This window comes from Ziziphus jujuba, chromosome 4, assembly GCF_031755915.1.
Source record: "Ziziphus jujuba cultivar Dongzao chromosome 4, ASM3175591v1".
Taxonomy (NCBI): domain Eukaryota; kingdom Viridiplantae; phylum Streptophyta; class Magnoliopsida; order Rosales; family Rhamnaceae; genus Ziziphus; species Ziziphus jujuba.
The window spans coordinates 29,635,451-29,654,513 of NC_083382.1; the positions used below are offsets into that span (position 1 = coordinate 29,635,451).

Below are 19,063 nucleotides of genomic sequence, written 5' to 3' on the forward strand. Positions count from 1 at the left end.
GTGAAACATTGTCACTTTCATATTGTACAAAAAAGTTGTCCCAATCCTACAATTGTCATAAGGAAAAAGGAAAATTTGTGGGAAACAATCAGGACAAGTTTTTTTTTTTATTTTTTATTTTTTATCACCCCATATATATATATATATATATTTATATATGCAAATTTGTATGTTTAATTGGCAAACCTACTTCTTCAAGCAAAAATCCCACATCTATGAATTATGCATGTTCTGCTCCATGTAAGCCTAAGAGTTTATTTTGCGAGAAAAAAAAAGGACAAAGCTGTAAACTCTATGTCACTGTGGTTAGTGAAGTGTTTCGATGAGATGTAACCTTCAATATGTTTGCTGAGCAAGAAAGAAAGATTGATGCATTATGTGAGCTCTGATGGAAAGTTGCAATGTTTTAATATTGTCACATCCCTCTGTTTCAATGGTCCCATTGAAATCATTGTGATTTGTGACTCTGGTATTTCTCTATTGTCCAATTAAAAAAATTCCAATATATAGAAATTGTTTTGACCTTTTAATTAGAAATAATTATCTTAAAAAAATGAAGGACTTTTGGTGAGTATAGATTGGAAGATAATAATTGTAAAAGATGTCTGTATTCTGTAGTATAAAGAATTAGTGTTTATGTCTATGCTTGATGTATGTTAGCACATAAAAGTTTTCTTTGGGGTCTATAAACAAAAAGCCTTGTATGGTTTACTATTTTTCTTGCTTTCCAAACATTTTCGGCTTCTTAGTTGTTAGCCTTTTTTTTTTTAATTTTTTTATTTTAACATTTCATTTACTCTTCCAATTATAATCCAATACAGTGTGAATTTTCCAATCATTCATTGATGAAACATGAAAAGAAAGAGACAAATGATATTCCACATTCTGAGATATTACCCCCCAAAAAAAAAGTTCCTCTTATGATCCTATCTTTATTCCACCTATACCTGGCAATTCGGGTTGGTGGGTCGTGTTCGTATCAACCCATTTAATAATCGTGTCAAAAATGCCTAACCCGAACACGATCCATTTATTAATCGTGTCAGGTACCTAAAACACTAACCCGACCTGTTTATAAACAGGTCAACACGACACGACCCGTTTAACACGATTATTTTAACGGGTCGTGTTGACCTATTAACCCGTTAACCTGAAATTGACCTATTAACCCGAAAACTAACCTATTAACCCGTTAACCCGAAAATTAACCTATTAACCCGAATTTTTTTTTTATTTTTATGTTTTTGTTTTATTAAAGATGTATTTTTTATTTTTAAAAAATTAGTAATAGAAAATTATTTTTATAAAATTTTTAATTTATAATATTTTTTAGTTATTAAATATTACATTAGTGATAAAATATTAGTTTAAAATTAAATTTAAATGGGTTGTAATAGGTATATAATCGTGTCGGGTTGAAACTGACACGTTTAATAAATGGGTCGTAACGGGTCAATTTCGAGTTAAACAGGTCAACCCGAAAATGACACGATTAATAATCGTGTTAAACGGGTTGACCCGATTATGATCCGAATCCATTTATAATAAACTCAAACCCATTTATTACGTGTCATTTTTGAATCGTATCACCATATTATGATCCAAATTGCCAGATCTAATTCCACCTGTTTTAGGCAGAGAAAAGATCGATTCACAGACAAGGGCGAGGCAAACTATATAGCCTGTGAGTTACTACTTTTCTTTTCATTTTTCATTTTTCTTTTTAGGTGGTGGGGTCTCCCAGGAGTTAAATCATTGGCTCTCTGTACAGCACTTGGACATTGAAGCACCCCAAGCATTTAATTCTCTGTCCCCAAGTCCATATTAAAGAATATTTTACCATTCTTGGTAATGAAAGTCTCACCTTTCAATAAGTTATTTTTACACAAGTGATGAATAAGTTTTTTTTTTTTTTTTTTTTGCTTAAAAAGTGATGAATAAGTTAGGCTTTTTCCACACTCCATTTTTCATGCTATTGACAAAGATCACCTCAAAGTAACATCAAGATAGTAGATTTTCTCTTCCAACATTTCATTTTCATCTAAAAGGTCAACGACATCGTTGCTTGGTGGGATTTCTTTTTGCTAGTGTGTTAGCTCAGTTTCACATACTAGTTTGCTTGGTATTTGTCTTTGCCTTGTGAAATTGCTTACAAATAAAGAAATAGATCAAGAGGGGAAAAAAAAAGTCTATGTAGCTACTAGCTAGACTTCAATATCTCACCAGAAGATTAAATGCGTAGGAAAGGAAGGAAATTGGGTGACATGCAAGTCCGTGCAAAGAATTATCGTAAACTCCCAATCATGATGAATCATGTGGGGTTGAGCTATTTAATATTTTTTGGTTTGGATATAGGACTGCATTTTACTGCAGAAAAAAGCAGGAATTAATTGTATGGCTAGCTTTGAGAAAAATATTCGCATATTCATCAGAATATGTTTTTTTCAATTTTTTTTTATTTTTTTATTTTTTGGGCTAAGAGACCAGAATTTTTTAGTCCTTAGTGAAAAACCTTTTTTTTTTTTTTTTTTTTTCCCTCTCTTTTGCCATCGCTGTAGGAATTACTTGTTTATCTTTTTTTATCAAATAATGCATGCAGTTGTAATTTATTTAAGCCTCCTTTTTGGTCTCTCAGAAGTGAAACATCATGATGACTTGGAACTTTGAATTTATTATTAGCATATGGAAAAGTAATTTAAAAAAAAAAAAAAAAAAGATGCATGGTTAAACTATATTACTAGGTATTTGTGTGAAAATCTAGTCCACTTCTTTTAGTTTGATGTGAATAGAATACTTGAGAGGAAGCATGAAACTTCCATTGTTATAAAAAGGGTCATTAGAAATTTCTATGATTTGTCTTAAATGAGCTTTCCAATGAAGTATCTCTACAAACATTATTTATTGTATTGGGGATCTAAAGAAAGCTGAATTATAAGTATTGTTGATATAAGAAAAGCCATTTGCATCAGTAAAGCATTCAATGCACATATTGAAGAGAACTTGCTTCGACCTTTCATACTGAACATGATCGTCATTAAATCTCAGTGGGCTTTTTGGAATTTTGTTCTCCTTTTCACCAGGACAAAATTTGGGTGTAATTGTTACATCACATTATTTCATAATAGTTAATAATCATGTGCAATGTATATTTAACACATATTAAAGTAAAGCATACATTTTCTAATATTAAAATAATTATTAACTATTCGATTTTGAATGATTAATTGCTCTATTTTATTCATGCAACAGTTAAATATAATTTTTTTTTTTAAGTTGGACAGTGTATAGAAAGAGCATGGAGCTAACTATAGGTATAATTGGGGCATAAAGAATTAGTGAGAAACAACTAAAACAGAAGGAATTATTGGAAGCTAGTAAAGTAACAAGAAAATAAAACTTCATTGTCGACTACTAAATGGATCTTCATGAGGCTGAAAGAAAAGCAGCATTAATCTGTTCACATGGATGTTCAAAACCGCACACGTGCAAAGCATATAGACAAACACACACATTTTACACAATTATTAGATAGCTTAGCTTTTATGGAGTCACCTGCACATGTCTTTGGAATTATATCTATATATTTTATATGTATATTGTTTGTCTACTTGTTTTTGTTGGTCTGGTTTTTGGGGTTTGTTGAGATATGGCTGAATCAAAACCCAAACCAAAACCAAATGGTTGTTTAATTGAGAGGAAGAAGATATAAAGTAGTGGTTTCAGGTTGAATGGGATATATATATATATATATATACACACATATATATGTAGACGTTCTATAGATATAGTCGGTGTTTGAATAATGGAAGGCAAAAGCATAGCAAATCACATGGGAGAAGAGCTTCTTTTTTTTTCTTTTTTTTTTTAATTTTTTTTTTCTCATTTCAAAATAAGTGGGTTTAGAGGGGAAGCTTCATTATATTGGATTAAAACCTCACAAAAGCATTTGAATGGGAATTATTAGTGGTAGAGGTTTCCCCATTTTCGATAGTTTGTATAAAAATTGATCCACTTGAATTAAACTCCTTAGCTAGCTAATTAGGGGGATCAGACCAAATGCATTTAGGGGACAGAACTTAATGGCACATCTTTCACAAAGAAGATGTGGATGATGATGAAGTATCTTCCACCAAGAAAAATGAAATCTGAACCCACTTATGATCATAATCCTTGGAGAAAAAGGCTTTGATTGATGTTCCCTCTTGTCCAGAATCCCATGAACAGGGTGGGCAAAATCCAATCCAACCCGTTTAATCCGCCCAATCCAATCCATTTTTAACGGTTTGGATTGGATTTTTACATCAATTGGATTGGATTGGGTTCAAAATATTATAAATTGTATGGATTGGATTGGTTATGGATTAGAAATATAAATCCAATCCAATCCAATCCAATCCAAATAATATATTATATAACTAAAAAATTATATATTTTTATTTTTTTATTTTTATATATTAATTTTAGAATATTTTTTTCATTTTTATATATTAGTTTTTAAATTTTTTTTCCATTTTTATATATTGATTTTTAATATATATATATATATATATATATTTTTTTTTTACATCTCCATATCCCAAATCCTAAATCAAATTGTAAGTTGTAACGCTAAACTAAACATTTATCTTTGTTGCCACCCACCACCAGTCCATCACCATCACTATAATATATATATTTTTTTTACATTCCCATCATATATATATTTACATATATTGTATCCAATTGTTACTTATAAATATATATATATATATATATATATATAAATGTTTAAATATAATTTATTGCTAATTTTATTGTTTTGATTTTTGTAGAGCTTACAGAATCAACTAAAATTAGTGAACCTGTTAACGTTGATTGACTTATGATTTACCAAATTTTAAAGTTAAAAAAAAAAAAAGAAATTATGCATTGATTCTTGAGTGAATGAATTTTGACGAATGTATTATTTTACATTATTTGTTCTAACAATTTTAATTTGATTTTATAGGAGTGAGATGATGACATTAATGTTTGCTATTTAATAAGTGCGTGATGTGTATCATTTGCTACATTTTCTTCTTTATTTTCCATTGTAGACTATGTTGTATTATTCTAATTGTATTTTATGTTTGGATAATTATAATTTATTATTTATATTTTATATTTGGAAATTTTTTTATTTGTATTATATATTTATAAATTAGTAAGTTTCAAACCGATCAACCAATCCAAACCAAACCGATCATAAATGGTTTGGTTTGGTTTGGATTTAATACTTCAATGGTTTGGTTTGGATTGTAAATTAGAAAAACCGATATGTATGGATTGGATTGTATTTCGGTCCAAAACCGAACCAATCCAATCCATGCCCACCCCTACCCATGAATATTGATCGTCTACATTTCATCCTCAGACATCTTTAATTTAATTGCTTATAGAAATTACCTATCAAACACCATAAAGAATATACAAACTTATTATTTTTTTAAATTATTTAATTAATTTAATATAAAATTATTAAAATCTCTAAAGCTTATACATTTTCCCCCCAAAACTATTGTCATTGGTTGTCCATTGTCTGAGGTGGATGACCAGTCCCCAATGGATAGGCAACTGTGTCCAGCCAATGCTGGCGATATGTATTACATATTAAGCCAAGAAAGGAATTAAAAAAAAAAAAAAAAAAAAAACTGGTAGGTTTTATAACACTGAACTTTATAGTTATGGTTTGAAAACCGAATGCATTACCCAAATTTTATTTTATTTTTTGTTTTAAATTTCTCATTTGGGTACATGGTGGTGTATAAAGTATTCCAAGCCCTATCCATTTAAACACAGTCCACTTCTCCTTATGCGGTTGGCATGTTTATTAACTTGGGGTTAGTTCTCAGTTACAAGTGCTCTCAATTCTCAACTGCCATCGTAACATTGGAAGCAAAAATTTGTTATTGACAATTTGAGCTGAAAACTGAAACATTGCCCAAGATCAATCTGGCGCTGAATCTGTTCCATCCTTGTATGTAATCAGCCCACAACATGGTATCAATCCTGGTGTTTCTTTAGAGCTTGTAATCCCATCAGATCAAAATGAAACCCAATACGAGTCCAACAAACTCACTTCTAACCATACTGCAGCCCAAAACTTCATTGGGCCTGGAGAGTGAGAATTCACTTCTGAACCTTTTTTTTTTTTTTTGAAATAAACGAATTGCTCTACTACATGTATTTATTTATTACTTTTAAGTTTTAAATAAAATTATTATGAAATAATTGGAAAAAAATTACGCAAATCCGAATTTTTATCCTAAAGCATGCATATCCGGATTTATATGTCATTTTTTGGCCATTTGATAACCTGTGAGTTTTTTGTCTTTAATTTTTTTATATTACTTAAATGTATATAATTTGCTTATACTATTAGTTAGATTTTGTTTAACATCCCAGTTAACTTTAAATATGAAGAAAAAAAAAATATAAATACTAAATTGTAAACCATTTTAATTTTTTTTTTATAATTATGTCAAATTGTGTTTGATTTGAATTTTTATTTATTTAGTTATTTTTAATTTGTGGTTAATTTTGATATTTAACTAACTCTAACTGCAATATAACAAACAAATAAGTAAGTAATTTTTTTTTTTTTGAAGAAAAAAAGAATTAAAGGCTAAGTTCTTGGCATTTGGCAATATAGATACTGCATGTAGACATTCCCAGCAAAAATAGTGACAACACCTTACAAATGACGAAACCATATAGATATTCCCAGCTAAAATAGTGATGCGAATTAAAAGTACTTGGCCGGAATATTTTCCTTTTAATATTATACAAAGGAAAATGCACTTAGAGACCTGCCTATGTATGCAAGAAAGAAGAAAACTCGGTTTCACCACTATATTATCAGCTCTTAAAAAAAGAAAGAAGAAAACTCAGTTCCACTACTATATTATCAGCTCTATCTGACTTGTATTCGTGTAAATATTGATCTGTATGTACAATTTGGATAGAGATCGACTTGATAGCTTATAAGCTTAAAATCGATTCATGGAAATATCAAAATTCTCAAGTTTGCAGAAGAATGGCAACTGTCCTCCTCTTTGGCAAGCTTAATCCGATCACAAAGCCCATTGGTTTCATCTGTAAAAGAATTAGATGTGCAGCCTTTGAGAAGCACCCAAGAAGCAATTGTGTCAATGACTATAACAATAGAATATAGGTAAGAAATCAACATGCTCTCCAAAGCCATACCAAAACTTGGTCTCCCACCACGGTCATCATAATCTTTTATCACCCTGTAGCAGAACAAGGCCTCTATTGAAGCAAGAGCCAAATGGGTAGGGAGAGCCAGAAACAAAGCCATCGAATTTGTTCCTCTTCTTAGTATAGAAGCATTATATATTGCTCGATAGCTAGTGCAATTCTCCATCCCTGACACAACCAAAGCTAAGTTGCAGAGAACAATGGTTTGGGTCAGAAAGGCATAGAGAACAGTTCTGGTTAGTAGTTGAAGGATACCATGTAAGAACCCAGAAGCTATAAAGAGGATAAAAATTGCAACTATGTTGGCAGTGATGCTGAAAAGCATGTTGCAGAGGTGGGTTAGGAGGAGAGGCTTGTAGATTGAGAAGCAGGAGGAAAAGGTTGGAAGAGATGGTTCATGGTGGGTTTTTAGAACTTGGATTATAGAAGCTTTTGCGATCAGAAACGAGGAGAGAGAAAATGGAATTATCAAAATTGAGGAGAAGAAAGTTTGATAGAAGCTCTTATTGAGAAAAAGCAGAACAAATTTGGAGAAGGCAGGAAATCCTGCAGCATGGGTGTTGGGAAAAGGGGATGAATTTGAATAGGAAAGGGCTTGACAGCTTATGAGAACTAAGGCTGAGAAGGGAAGCAAAAGAAGCACTGTTGTGGTGGAGAAGTAGTGAAAATACTTGAGGAAGATGAAGATTGATTTCCTCATGATCTTTGTCATCTTTTCCTCCATAATTTTCTTCCCAACCAAAACGGAAGAAAATCGATGCAAAATAGGTCTCTCAGATGAAAATTTTATCTGTTGGATAAGAAAGAAAAAGACACTGATATTTATTTTCATGCGTTTAATAAATTGGATTATGTATTTTGCTTTATCCTTCCAACCACCACAAACAAACACGTACCAGCCATGGTTGATGTCTTTTTTCCCTTCATCCATGACAACATAATTTGACCCAGCAGCTAAAAATAAAAAATAAGAATTGCAACAGGGACAAAATTATAGTCATTGTGTACTAAGAGCAAAAGGCTGCTTTTGTTGTCAAATCCAAACCGCAATTCGTGACTTAATAGTGGGTAATACGCAACTTCCCACAAAAGACTATGAGTAAATTATACTTTGAATCTTATCTTCTTTTATATATGTTACTTTGCAAGACCTTTTGCGGTTTAGAGGGATAGCTATCAAGTAGGGCCCTTTAGCAAACAGTGCCAAGATATTATGCTTATGGCACTGCTACAGTTTCTGCACAAAGACATTTATGGCCATATTTATTCTTGTTCCCAATGGAAGCTAATCATCAATGGGATCAGCTAAGGGGGGAGGAAAAGACAAAAAAAGAAAAAAAGAAAAGAAAGATTTCCTTATCTAGAAATATGAACATATTATTCTGTTGAATGATTGTTATTGAATTTACCTTTGCTAAAGTTTCTTGCCACTTTCTTTCTCTCTCTCTTTCTTTGTTTTTTTTGCTATATCAGTATATAGCTATATGCTTCTTTTAATTATGTGTTGTGTACTATTGTAATATATAATGGGTTTCCTTCTATTATTATTCTATGCTATATATTTGCTATGTATACTAATAATTATAGAGTGGAAAACAAAAATTACTGTCATATACCATTCATGTTTTGTAATTATGTATGAAGAGAAAGTGCTATATTTGTTGTATTTGATCTATAGGTGAATCAAACTACTAGATTTTTTTATTAAAGTTCACTATATATATTATTGAATTATATATATTACTTAGGAATTGTTCACTATCGTCAATGTATATATATATATATATACATATGAATTTTGCTTTTTTGTTACTGTATCATGTTACTAATGTGATTATTTTTTAAATACTAAAAATATAATATCAAAATTAAACTATTATATGTCATATAGATATTATTGATAAATAATATATATATATATATATTAATGTGATTTCTTTAAAAATAGAAGTTAACCGTCCAAGTTAACACCTTTTCCCACCTTTTCCACCACTACAGGACTATAATTGATATTTTCCAAACGACGAGGGGCCTAATTGGATAAACGTAAATTTCAACGGGAAAATGAATCTAAAATAAAAAAATAAAATAAAAAAAAGAATAATTCATATTAAGCCAAAACGGTGCGTGGCATTTCTTGCAAAAGCGTCGTCGTTTTATGAGCTACACGGATGCCATCGACGCGAAGCTACGCCGAAGGATCCTGATGTTCTCGGCAAACCCTCCAAAGGCCAACACAATCCGTTCTTTTTGACCCGCTGTGGTAGATCGGAGATCATTCATTATAGTTTTTGTTTGGGATTCGAGAAAATTTGGGGCCTACGAAATATTCATACTAACCGCTCGGCTTAACTTCCAAAGGTGAGTTCTTTCCCAGTTTTTCTGATGAGAAATCAAAACAACGATAACAAACACAATCGGGATCAAATTAATAACAATTTTTTTTTTTTCGTAGACTGAACAACTAATAAGAAAGATCTTATGGAAACTGTTTGCGTGAATCATATAAAAAGCGAAATTTTTTTTGAAGCAGATTTGCTTTTTATGTGTGTGTTTGCTCTGTGCAATGCTTCGAGAAGAGAGATTCTTTTACAATTTCTTTTTTTGCTTTTTGGGACGAATTTTACAATTTTTTTTTTTAAACATATATTGTTATCTAATATATGATGGTGCAACCTTATAACATCTAATTGTGAATTGAGTAACTGCTATTTTCGGATAACCATTAAATAGAGGAACATAAAACCATATTGTATTCTGCTGGGTTTTTTATGTTGGGTAGCCTTATTTTGCTTTGGGAAATTTGGATGTGAATTGGACAATATGTCATCAACAATGCTGGGTTTTGCTATTTGTTTTGTCATGGTTCATGCCAAATGACTCTACTTTTTGTGTTTGATTCTGCGTTTTATGACCTTCTATGGTGTTTGTATGAGTTGTCTTGATTCTATTGAATATTAACATGCTCTGTTTTTCTTGACCGATTTGTTAAATTTATGCTTCCATCTATTTCTTTTCTTGCTTTTTGTAAGAGCTTCAGAAATGTGGTACTCAATCTGTGCATTCTGACTGGAGAAGAAATGTGAATGTGGCATTGATTATATGGCTTTTTTCTCCAGATGGAGGTGCTTTAAGTCTAATAGTCGCCCAATGATGTATAACTTTCTTCCCCAAATGTGGTTGTTTTAAGTCCTCTTTATGAATAACAGTCTAAAGCCCATTTTATGTCTGACAGAGTTGGAATCTGTTTTTGAGTTTGTGAGTTTATTACACCAGTCGAGGGAGTTATAGTTTTACAATTTATAATCATCTTCACCGAAGTAAGGTCACCTCTCAATTTTTTTTAACACTTCAAGTTTAGGGGGCGTAGCTAATACCTAGTGTGGGTATTGGGTAAAACATGAAAATCCACGGTGGATTTTCTCTTTATCTTTTTCTATTTGACGTTCTTATGTTTTCTGTAGTCAAACCACTTTGTTTTTTCAATGCTGTCAAACTTGAACCATACATATCAAGTGCCTGTCCTCTGGTTCCTGCAAGTAGGCATACCTAAATCTGTTGCTTCTTGTTATTTTTGCTTCCTATTAATCTACTGCATGTATACTTGACAATGAAATCATTGCAATTGTGTCATTGAACTTATGATTTTTGCTTCAACTTTTTTGATTAGGGGTCAGTATGTGGGGAAATTTATTTTAGTGTTGATTTAATTGTGGATGGCGTCTAATTTATTTTGACTTTCTCTAACTGTAACCCATTTATGCTTTTACTGTGTCAATATCCATCCCATTTTCTGCTTTCACTGTTCTTTTATTTGTTGATATCTAAAGTCATCTGGTTTGCTTTCAACTTGCAAGCTTCAGATTTCATTGACACATCCTTGATATGGCAACTAAGCGCAATGTTCAGTACAGCCGTCTTCCTACTGATGAGGATATTGGTTATGATGGAAGCCAATCTGATACTCGGTTTGACTATTCACCGAAAGCCTTTGACAAAGTCCCATGGAAATCGATTGCCCTGGCTCTTTTCTTGCTGTGTCTTGGGTCATTGCTTCTCTTCCTTTCGTATTTCATTTTTACCGGTCACATGGGAGGAGAAAGGTCCCAAGCTTATGGCCTCTTAGCTCTCGGGATACTCACCTTCCTCCCAGGTACAATGAAACATTTTTGCTTTCTGATTTTATTTTCACGTACTGTTTATTTCCTCTCTCTAAAAGCATCTCCACCTGTTTATTGATTGACTAATGATATGGCAATAATTTGTAAAAAAAAAATAAAAAAAAAAAATACTTAAAGTTAAAGACAATGTGAAGCATTCATGGTTTAATATGATTGTTGAAGACACTCTTTTAACTCAAGTCTGAGCAGTCCCTTAATATTCACCAGCATGCTATCGCTACCACCATCAACTGCTAGGAACTATTACCCTTGCATCGACATTGCCACCATGTCATGGCCATTGTCACAATCATAAGTACAGAAATTTCACCTCCTTCAACCTCATCGGCACTGTTGCCACTTTGCTGCCTTATTTTGTTGTCTGTCATTATGATGTTCTTCAATCAGACTTTCTTGAACCACCTTCTCGGTAATACCATTTCATCACAAAATAAGTCCTCAAAAAACGAACATGATAGTTAAATAAACAATGGTTTTCATATATAGACTAGCATATTATGGAGGCAAAATACATTTGGTTATTAGCAACGGTGTAGTAAATTAATCAGTGATAGGCTAATGATATAAGCTGTGCATTCAGTGTATATAAATTCTTCCATACATACATCTCTGTCAGGAGGTTGGTGGGCTGACCACTTTGTTGAAATTGTGGGTACAGGCTTTTATGAGACACGGATTGCCTATTATTCGTGGAGAGGTGCAAAAGGTTATCGGTTTGCTTCAATTCCTGACTATTAGAATGTGCCTCTTTGTAATGAGATAATTTGTTTTGACGTATGCTTGGTAGCTAGTTTTGGTGTATCGAAGTGTTTGTATAGAACCTCGTGCATCTCGGCATTGTAACTTGTTTTTGTCATTTCAATATATAAAACCCATATATTTGTTTTGAAGAATGTTGTTGGTTTTTGCTGTATTATTATTCGTCTTTAATGGGGTTGAAGAAGCTTCATGCTGGAAATTCATGATCAAATCCATGAAACCAGGATGCCCATTGGATCATATTTCTATTGGCAAACTCTGTTTTTGACAATTTATATACTAACATGTGCTTTAGACTGGTAGTTTGGCGTCTTTGTATTCTCCAGGAGAAAGCATAAAAATAGCAGCAATTGAATAAACGGGGTTGAAAAAGCTTCATCCTGGAAATTCATGATCAAATCCATGAAACTAGGATGCCCATTGGATCATATTTCTATTGACAAACACTGTTTTTGACAATTTATGTACTAACATGTGTTTTAGACTAGTAGTTTGGCGTCTTTGTATTTTCCAGGAGAGAGTGTTAAAATAGCAGCAATTGAATAAACGTTTATTTATTTATTTTTTTTCACTATATCTTTCTAAGGCTTATGGGATATAGCAGAAAAATGAATTGCCAAAAGTTAGTTTGTATTTCATTTACAAAAATTTTAATAGTGGTTTTCTGATTCCTTATTTAAAAAGGTTGAGGCATTTCGGGGAAAAAAAGTAGATTTTAATTTATTGACGTATTTTATTTTATTATTTTCTAAATGGAATCTAGTGGTAAGAGAAGAAACGAAAGAAAGCAACACCAGCGACTTTAATAAGGGGTCGTTGATATATGAGAAATTACTATTTTATTGTTGTTGTTGTTGTTTTTTAATCCTATGGTGATGTGATTTTTTAATATTATAGTCAATATCGAATTTTGGAGAGAGACTGTGCTTTCGGCACTCTGATAAAACAAAAACAAGTTGGAAAAGAAATTAGCGAATAATGTGACAAAGGTGGTGGTGCGTGCGCGTGGGCGTGGATCAGCATCAGCATCAGGATCAGCAGCAGCATCAGCATCCGAATCAGCATCGACTCAGCGGGACCCACAATCTTTTTAATTCCACCCATCTGATTAAAAATTAAATATTTTACACACAAAATCACAGACCCAATGTCGAATTTATTTCTTTATACCACCCCCACCACACACACACACACACACACACACACATTGCCCATTCTCATTACCCGTTAAAACTCTCTCTCTCTCTCTCCCCCCGGTCCTTGTTTCATTTTGTTTTTTTACTAAATAGTTTTCTAAAAAAATAAAATAAAAAAATAGTTTTTTTTTATAAAAATAGAAAGCAACAAAAAAGCGTTGTGTTCGAAGATCGAGCTCTGAGCCAAGCGTTTGCAAAAAGAGAAGAAAGAGATAGGAGGAGGAGGAGGAGGAAGAAGAGGGAAGAGCATCGAACATCACCACCACCACCCGTCGCCGGCATCTTCACACCGGCGTTCATTCCTGCTGGGTTAGCTTTTTCTTTTTGTTTTTCTTTTTTCGATTTTAATTGTTTTTCTTTGGTTTATGAGCCCCAAATCGCTTTTCCATTTTCAGATCGATACGAATCTAACTTCTTCCCTCCCTTAATCCCTCATCAACCTCTCAAGTTTGTTTCTTTCTTTTTCACTTTTGCAAAATTTGTGTCCCGGATCTCATTTTTCTTCCGAATAATTATAAATTTTCTGCCTTTTTATTTTAAATGTATTTTTTTTTGAGTAATTTTTGCTCGTTATGGGTTTTAGTTATGTGTATAATTTTAATTTAATTTGTTGGGTTGGGTGAAATTCCCAAGTAAAATTGCATTATACTGTGTTGGTAGTGAGATCAGTTTTTGGAGGTAATTGATCTCTCTGGAATCCTATAAAATGCGTAGTCTGAAATAGAAAAAAAAGGAAATCTTTTAGAAACCACTTTGGGGTTGGTGGATTGGAAAGAGAAGAATAACATGTTACTTGGAAGTTGGAATATCCTAATAAACTTGTCTAAGCATCTCAGCAAGCAAAAGTCTAAATTTTTTGTAACCCCATTGTAAATTAGCTTCATATTATGCAGTTCTTTTGTGTAGCAATGAAGTTTTCAAAGTGAGTTGTGGAAGATAGTGTAGGTAAGTAGCTAGATGTAATATAATCCATGTTTGTGGGTGTAATATTTTTCTTGCTTATTTGAATCTCTCTCTCTCTCTCTCAATTTTTTTTATTTATTTATTTATTTTTTTTATTTTTATTTTTTAACTTTTTAGTTTGGGTTTAGGTAGCAAAAATGGATGGATCAACTGCCCGAGGGGGTAGCAATGTGGATATGTTTTTACCAAATTACAAGCTTGGGAAAACACTTGGGATTGGTTCTTTTGGCAAGGTCAAAATCGCAGAGCATGCGTTGACTGGCCATAAAGTTGCTGTCAAGATCCTGAACCGGCGCAAGATAAAAAACATGGAAATGGAAGAAAAAGGTTTCTTTTATTTTCTTATGTGATGGCCCTCAAGAATTCTGGTTTTTTATTTTTCTTTTAATGGAAATCGTTGACTCTTAAGAGTAAAAGTAAAGCTCTTCTATCCGTTTCCTGTATGGTTCCTAGCAGTTTAATTCCTTCCATGTGTGTTGTATTTCATTTAAGGTGATTAGTAATGGCTTATATGCCTTTCTCTTCTTTTGTCTCTCAAATTTGGTGCAGTGAGAAGAGAAATCAAAATATTAAGATTGTTTATGCATCCTCACATTATACGATTGTATGAGGTTATAGAGACACCTTCAGACATTTATGTTGTGATGGAGTATGTTAAGTCTGGAGAGCTCTTTGATTATATTGTAGAGAAAGGTAGATTGCAGGAAGATGAAGCTCGTAACTTTTTTCAGCAGGTAGGTTTGGATTTTATTTGGTAGACTTTCCTTGGTGTTTATTTTGTTATCTTTCCATATTGTACAATTGGAAATTCCTTTTCCTGAGGCAGATAATTTCTGGAGTGGAGTACTGCCATAGGAATATGGTGGTTCATAGAGACCTTAAACCTGAGAATTTGCTTTTGGATTCCAAATGCAATGTTAAAATAGCTGATTTTGGTCTGAGCAATATAATGCGTGATGGTCATTTTCTGAAGACCAGTTGTGGAAGCCCAAATTATGCTGCCCCAGAGGTATAAAGTTACCATCCAAATATTATTTTATTATTTTGTTAGGAACTTTTGAGAATATTATCCTTTTATTTCTTAGTTATGCTTTCATAAAGGTTCTATTTTATTTTATTTTATTTTTTTCATTTTTAGGTTATCTCTGGGAAGTTGTATGCTGGGCCTGAAGTAGATGTCTGGAGCTGTGGTGTTATATTGTATGCTCTTCTTTGTGGGACACTTCCTTTTGACGATGAAAACATTCCAAACCTATTCAAGAAAATTAAGGTATTGCTAGACTGACTTACTTTAATGTATCAGCTCAACTAATCTACAATGACTGATGACTATAGTCTGCTAAATGGTATACTTTATTAGAAAAGTATGTTGGGATTATAGATGCTTTGTTTTTATCTAATTGGTTGGTTTTCTGAATCTTAGACTTCAATTTGGAATGTTTGAAATGCATATTATGTTGACTTCGAAACTTGCGTTACAGTTTGCAGAGCTAGTCCTTGTTTAATAGTTCCCATATCTGGAATGTTTTGGCTGATTATGACAGTTGACCTTTGTACTTGCTTTGTTTTTCACTTTCCATCATCAGCAGTGCAGTTATTTTAGTATTTTTAAGATTATGTTCTCTTGTTTTTTCTTTTTCTTTTTCTTTGTTTTACTATGTTATGCTTATATTGCTTCCTATGTCTAATTCTTATTATGCTCAACTTTCTATAATTTACAAAGATTAGAAGTCTTGTGCGTTGAACCTGCTATTTTGTCCTGCAGGGTGGGATATACACTCTTCCAAGTCATTTATCACCTGGTGCAAGAGACTTGATCCCAAGGATGCTTGTGGTTGATCCAATGAAGAGAGTGACCATTCCGGAGATTCGCCAGCATCCATGGTTCCAGGCTCATCTTCCACGTTATTTAGCTGTGCCCCCACCAGATACGATGCAACAAGCCAAAAAGGTCTGCTGAGTGTTTTAATTTCTTCCTTGTTCAAGCTTATAATAAATACACAGTTTGTTGCCACAAGTGAAAGATGAAAGTGGTATATATTTTGTATACAATTGAGAAATAGCTACAGTTTATACTCCATGGTTAACAACAATGAATCATTTGATTTTCTTATGCCTAAGTACTTCCGTATGTTATTTGTAGTCTGTCATTGGGTCTCAATGTTATAATAGGAATTAATAACAGGGTTTATCTCCGGATCCTAGGCAATTCATTTTGGGTCACTTGGATTTGATTGTTTATGCCACATATTAATATTTTGCTTGCTTGTGTTATGCAGATTGATGAAGAGATTCTTCAGGAGGTGGTTAAGATGGGCTTTGACAGGAATCAACTGGTCGAATCTCTTCGCAACAGAGTACAAAATGAGGTATCAACCTTTACAACTCATTTTCTTTATCATTTTTCACCTGTCTCATTGGTTGCTGCATATTTCAGGGTACTGTTGCATACTATTTGCTACTGGATAACCGATTCCGTGTTTCCAGTGGCTATCTTGGAGCTGAGTTCCAGGAAGCCATGGTACTTTTTCTTTTCTTATTTCCTTTTCTCCTGACAAAATTGTTGCTGGCATTTTATTTTATCTTTATTAAGATGGAAATTAGGATTATAAGATAATTATTTTCTACTAGGAGTTTTGAGTTTGATGGAGTTTGATTTTGACTGCTATAGGTGATAACTTTGTGCAAAATCAAAGCAAATTATCAACAAAGAAACTTAAAGAGAACATAATCAGTAACTTGATTGCTAATAGAGAGGAAGCCTAAAAGAATTAGATGAATGATAAAATAGTACTCAGGGGGCTTCATTTATTCTCCCCTTGATAAATACATGCAAATTAAGGCTTGAGTGAACTGCCTTGGCATGCTTTTCATAGGTGTATAAAGTTTGCTGCCAAGGACCTCCATAGCATAGGTTTGCACCCTGAAGACCCATATATCTTAGGGTTGAACCTCTCTCTCTTGCCTGATGATTTTATCAAATTTCTGAGCATGAATTATTTCTATCAAATTTCTTGGTTTTATGTTTCTTTCTTTTTGTTTTGCATCTTGTCATTTAGAATTGGAGTCATTTTCAGTGGACTTTATCTTAATTTTGACTAGGAACAGAGTTTCAACCGAATGCAACAAAGTGAGCCTGCTGCTTCCCCTGTTGGGCATCGTCTTTCAGGATATGCAGATTATCAAGGGATGGGACTGAGACAACAGTTGCCTGTGGAAAAGAAATGGGCGCTTGGACTTCAGGTTAAGTTTCTGCAATTTATGTTATCAATTAGCACTTGGAAGCCATGTTGTAGCACTTTGAGACTAGTCAATTGAGTAAACAGGTTGATAGTTTAGCATTTTGATTGTCATTACTTGCTTCCATCCTGTGCCTTATTATTTCAAAGAATGTTTATATAGTTGAATCCATATGAATTTTAGAGGCCTACGAAATTATGTTGAGCTCACCAAGGGATATTTACGGCAGTGTTGGGCTAAACAGTTTTGACATCAAGATATTATGATTATTGATCATATTCTTTGCCTTTCTTTTGCCAGTCTCGAGCCCACCCTCGTGAAATAATGACAGAAGTTCTTAAAGCTTTGCAAGAATTGCATGTTGGTTGGAAAAAGATTGGACATTATAACATGAAGTGTAGGTGGATTCCTTGCATTCCTGGACATAATGAAGGCATGGTTAACAATAATGTGCACAGTAATCATTACTTTGGGGATGAGTCCACAATCATTGAAACTGATGGTGTTATGAAGGCGCCAAATGTGGTGAAATTTGAAGTGCAGGTAATTTTTTCTGCTACACTAAATGTTTTTTTTTTGTTGCTATGATCTATATATTTGTTATGAGTAACTAAACGGGCTATTAATAGTATGATTTTAACAAATTTCATTCACTTGATTATAAATTTAAGAATGGTAGACCCACCCTCACTTGCGATTACTATTTTCAAGAGACATACAAGTTCAAACCATATCTCTTTCTAAAATCTTTCTTGGATGCAAGCAAGACCTCTGATATGGAAGGAGTTCAAGATGGCTCATCATTTCAAATAATTTTGGCCAATGAAAATGCTAATATACTGCTGTTGGTTTGGGTTTTGTTTTGCCAGCTTTACAAAACTCGGGAGGAGAAGTATCTGCTTGATCTGCAAAGGGTACACGGTCCGCAGTTCCTGTTCTTGGATCTTTGTGCTGCCTTCCTTGCGCAGTTGCGTGTTCTTTAGAAATAACAATGCTAGGCTCACAAGTAGTCGACGGTGAATCTACTGGTATACTTGTGAATAAAAAAACAAAAAAAAAAAAAAAAAAAAAAGAAAAAGAAAAGAAAAAGAAAAAGGAAGCCACTAGCAATGTAAATATAATCATCCATCAGTTTGAGCACTTTTTTTCACATTATTACCGGTTTTATTTGGTAATAGTTGTTATGAGCTGATCATTGCTCGTACTGGCCTACTCGCTTCTAGTCTGGGTTTTCTCTTTGTTTGTACTCTTCCTAGATTTTCCTCGATGTTATGAAAATGAATTATCTTTCTAGAGTTCTATAATCTTTTCTACTGAAAATTCACAGCAACTTCTTTTCTTGTACATGTGTGTATATAGATTGTAACATAACTAAAGAATATCTACATGCATGATGAATATGAATGTGCTTTGCCATTTCTGGATAAGGGATTCATCAAGAACAAATGGAGGCGATGGTTGTTAACAGTTAAAACAATTAACATTTGC

The 19,063-nt window shown here is 32.9% G+C and overlaps 3 protein-coding genes across 10 annotated transcripts; 2 read left to right on the forward strand and 1 right to left on the reverse strand.

Annotated features, from left to right (window-relative positions):
• Window positions 1–6,757: 6,757 nt before the first annotated feature.
• LOC107415898 (uncharacterized) lies at window positions 6,758–8,098 on the reverse strand. 2 transcript variants are annotated; one of them, XM_016024309.4, is made up of 2 exons: window positions 7,225–8,098; window positions 6,758–7,137 (listed from the first exon to the last, which is right to left on the reverse strand). In XM_016024309.4, exons 1-2 carry the CDS (start codon window positions 8,066–8,068, stop codon window positions 7,019–7,021), a joined length of 963 nt encoding a protein of 320 aa, XP_015879795.2. In that variant the 5' UTR covers window positions 8,069–8,098; the 3' UTR covers window positions 6,758–7,018. The 2 variants fall into 2 exon arrangements, with proteins under 2 accessions (XP_015879795.2, XP_015879797.2); XM_016024311.4 differs by having other exon boundaries at window positions 6,758–7,113; window positions 7,225–8,097.
• Window positions 8,099–9,351: 1,253 nt separating this feature from the next.
• Window positions 9,352–12,310, forward strand: LOC107415889 (uncharacterized). Of its 3 annotated transcripts, none has more exons than XM_016024299.4 (3): window positions 9,352–9,597; window positions 11,094–11,389; window positions 12,034–12,310. In XM_016024299.4, exons 2-3 carry the CDS (start codon window positions 11,122–11,124, stop codon window positions 12,153–12,155), a joined length of 390 nt encoding a protein of 129 aa, XP_015879785.1. In that variant the 5' UTR covers window positions 9,352–9,597; window positions 11,094–11,121; the 3' UTR covers window positions 12,156–12,310. The 3 variants fall into 3 exon arrangements, with proteins under 3 accessions (XP_015879785.1, XP_015879784.1, XP_015879786.1); XM_016024298.4 differs by having other exon boundaries at window positions 9,366–9,597; window positions 11,100–11,389; XM_016024300.4 differs by having other exon boundaries at window positions 9,377–9,597; window positions 11,100–11,389; window positions 12,076–12,310.
• Window positions 12,311–13,444: 1,134 nt separating this feature from the next.
• Window positions 13,445–18,870, forward strand: LOC107415944 (SNF1-related protein kinase catalytic subunit alpha KIN10). 5 transcript variants are annotated; one of them, XM_016024382.4, is made up of 12 exons: window positions 13,445–13,681; window positions 13,768–13,819; window positions 14,464–14,662; window positions 14,885–15,069; window positions 15,162–15,344; window positions 15,474–15,605; window positions 16,101–16,286; window positions 16,615–16,704; window positions 16,773–16,856; window positions 17,438–17,578; window positions 17,876–18,118; window positions 18,445–18,870. In XM_016024382.4, exons 3-12 carry the CDS (start codon window positions 14,473–14,475, stop codon window positions 18,556–18,558), a joined length of 1,548 nt encoding a protein of 515 aa, XP_015879868.2. In that variant the 5' UTR covers window positions 13,445–13,681; window positions 13,768–13,819; window positions 14,464–14,472; the 3' UTR covers window positions 18,559–18,870. The 5 variants fall into 5 exon arrangements, with proteins under 5 accessions (XP_015879868.2, XP_024928885.2, XP_048327390.2 ...); XM_025073117.3 differs by lacking the exon at window positions 13,768–13,819 and adding an exon at window positions 14,266–14,317; XM_048471433.2 differs by lacking the exon at window positions 13,768–13,819 and having other exon boundaries at window positions 14,453–14,662.
• Window positions 18,871–19,063: the final 193 nt, after the last annotated feature.

Coding starts and splice junctions, on each gene's coding strand:
- LOC107415898 (XM_016024309.4), bottom strand. CDS start 8,068: ATGAAAATAAATATCAGTGTCTTTTTCTTTCTTATCCAACAGATAAAA. Junction 7,138..7,224: donor TGGTGGGAGACCAAGTTTTG/GTATGGCTTTGG, acceptor TGCTTCTCAAAG/GCTGCACATCTAATTCTTTT.
- LOC107415889 (XM_016024299.4), top strand. CDS start 11,122: ATGGCAACTAAGCGCAATGTTCAGTACAGCCGTCTTCCTACTGATGAG. Junction 11,390..12,033: donor GATACTCACCTTCCTCCCAG/GTACAATGAAAC, acceptor CATCTCTGTCAG/GAGGTTGGTGGGCTGACCAC.
- LOC107415944 (XM_016024382.4), top strand. CDS start 14,473: ATGGATGGATCAACTGCCCGAGGGGGTAGCAATGTGGATATGTTTTTA. Junction 15,070..15,161: donor CTCGTAACTTTTTTCAGCAG/GTAGGTTTGGAT, acceptor TTCCTGAGGCAG/ATAATTTCTGGAGTGGAGTA. Junction 18,119..18,444: donor TGGTGAAATTTGAAGTGCAG/GTAATTTTTTCT, acceptor TTGTTTTGCCAG/CTTTACAAAACTCGGGAGGA.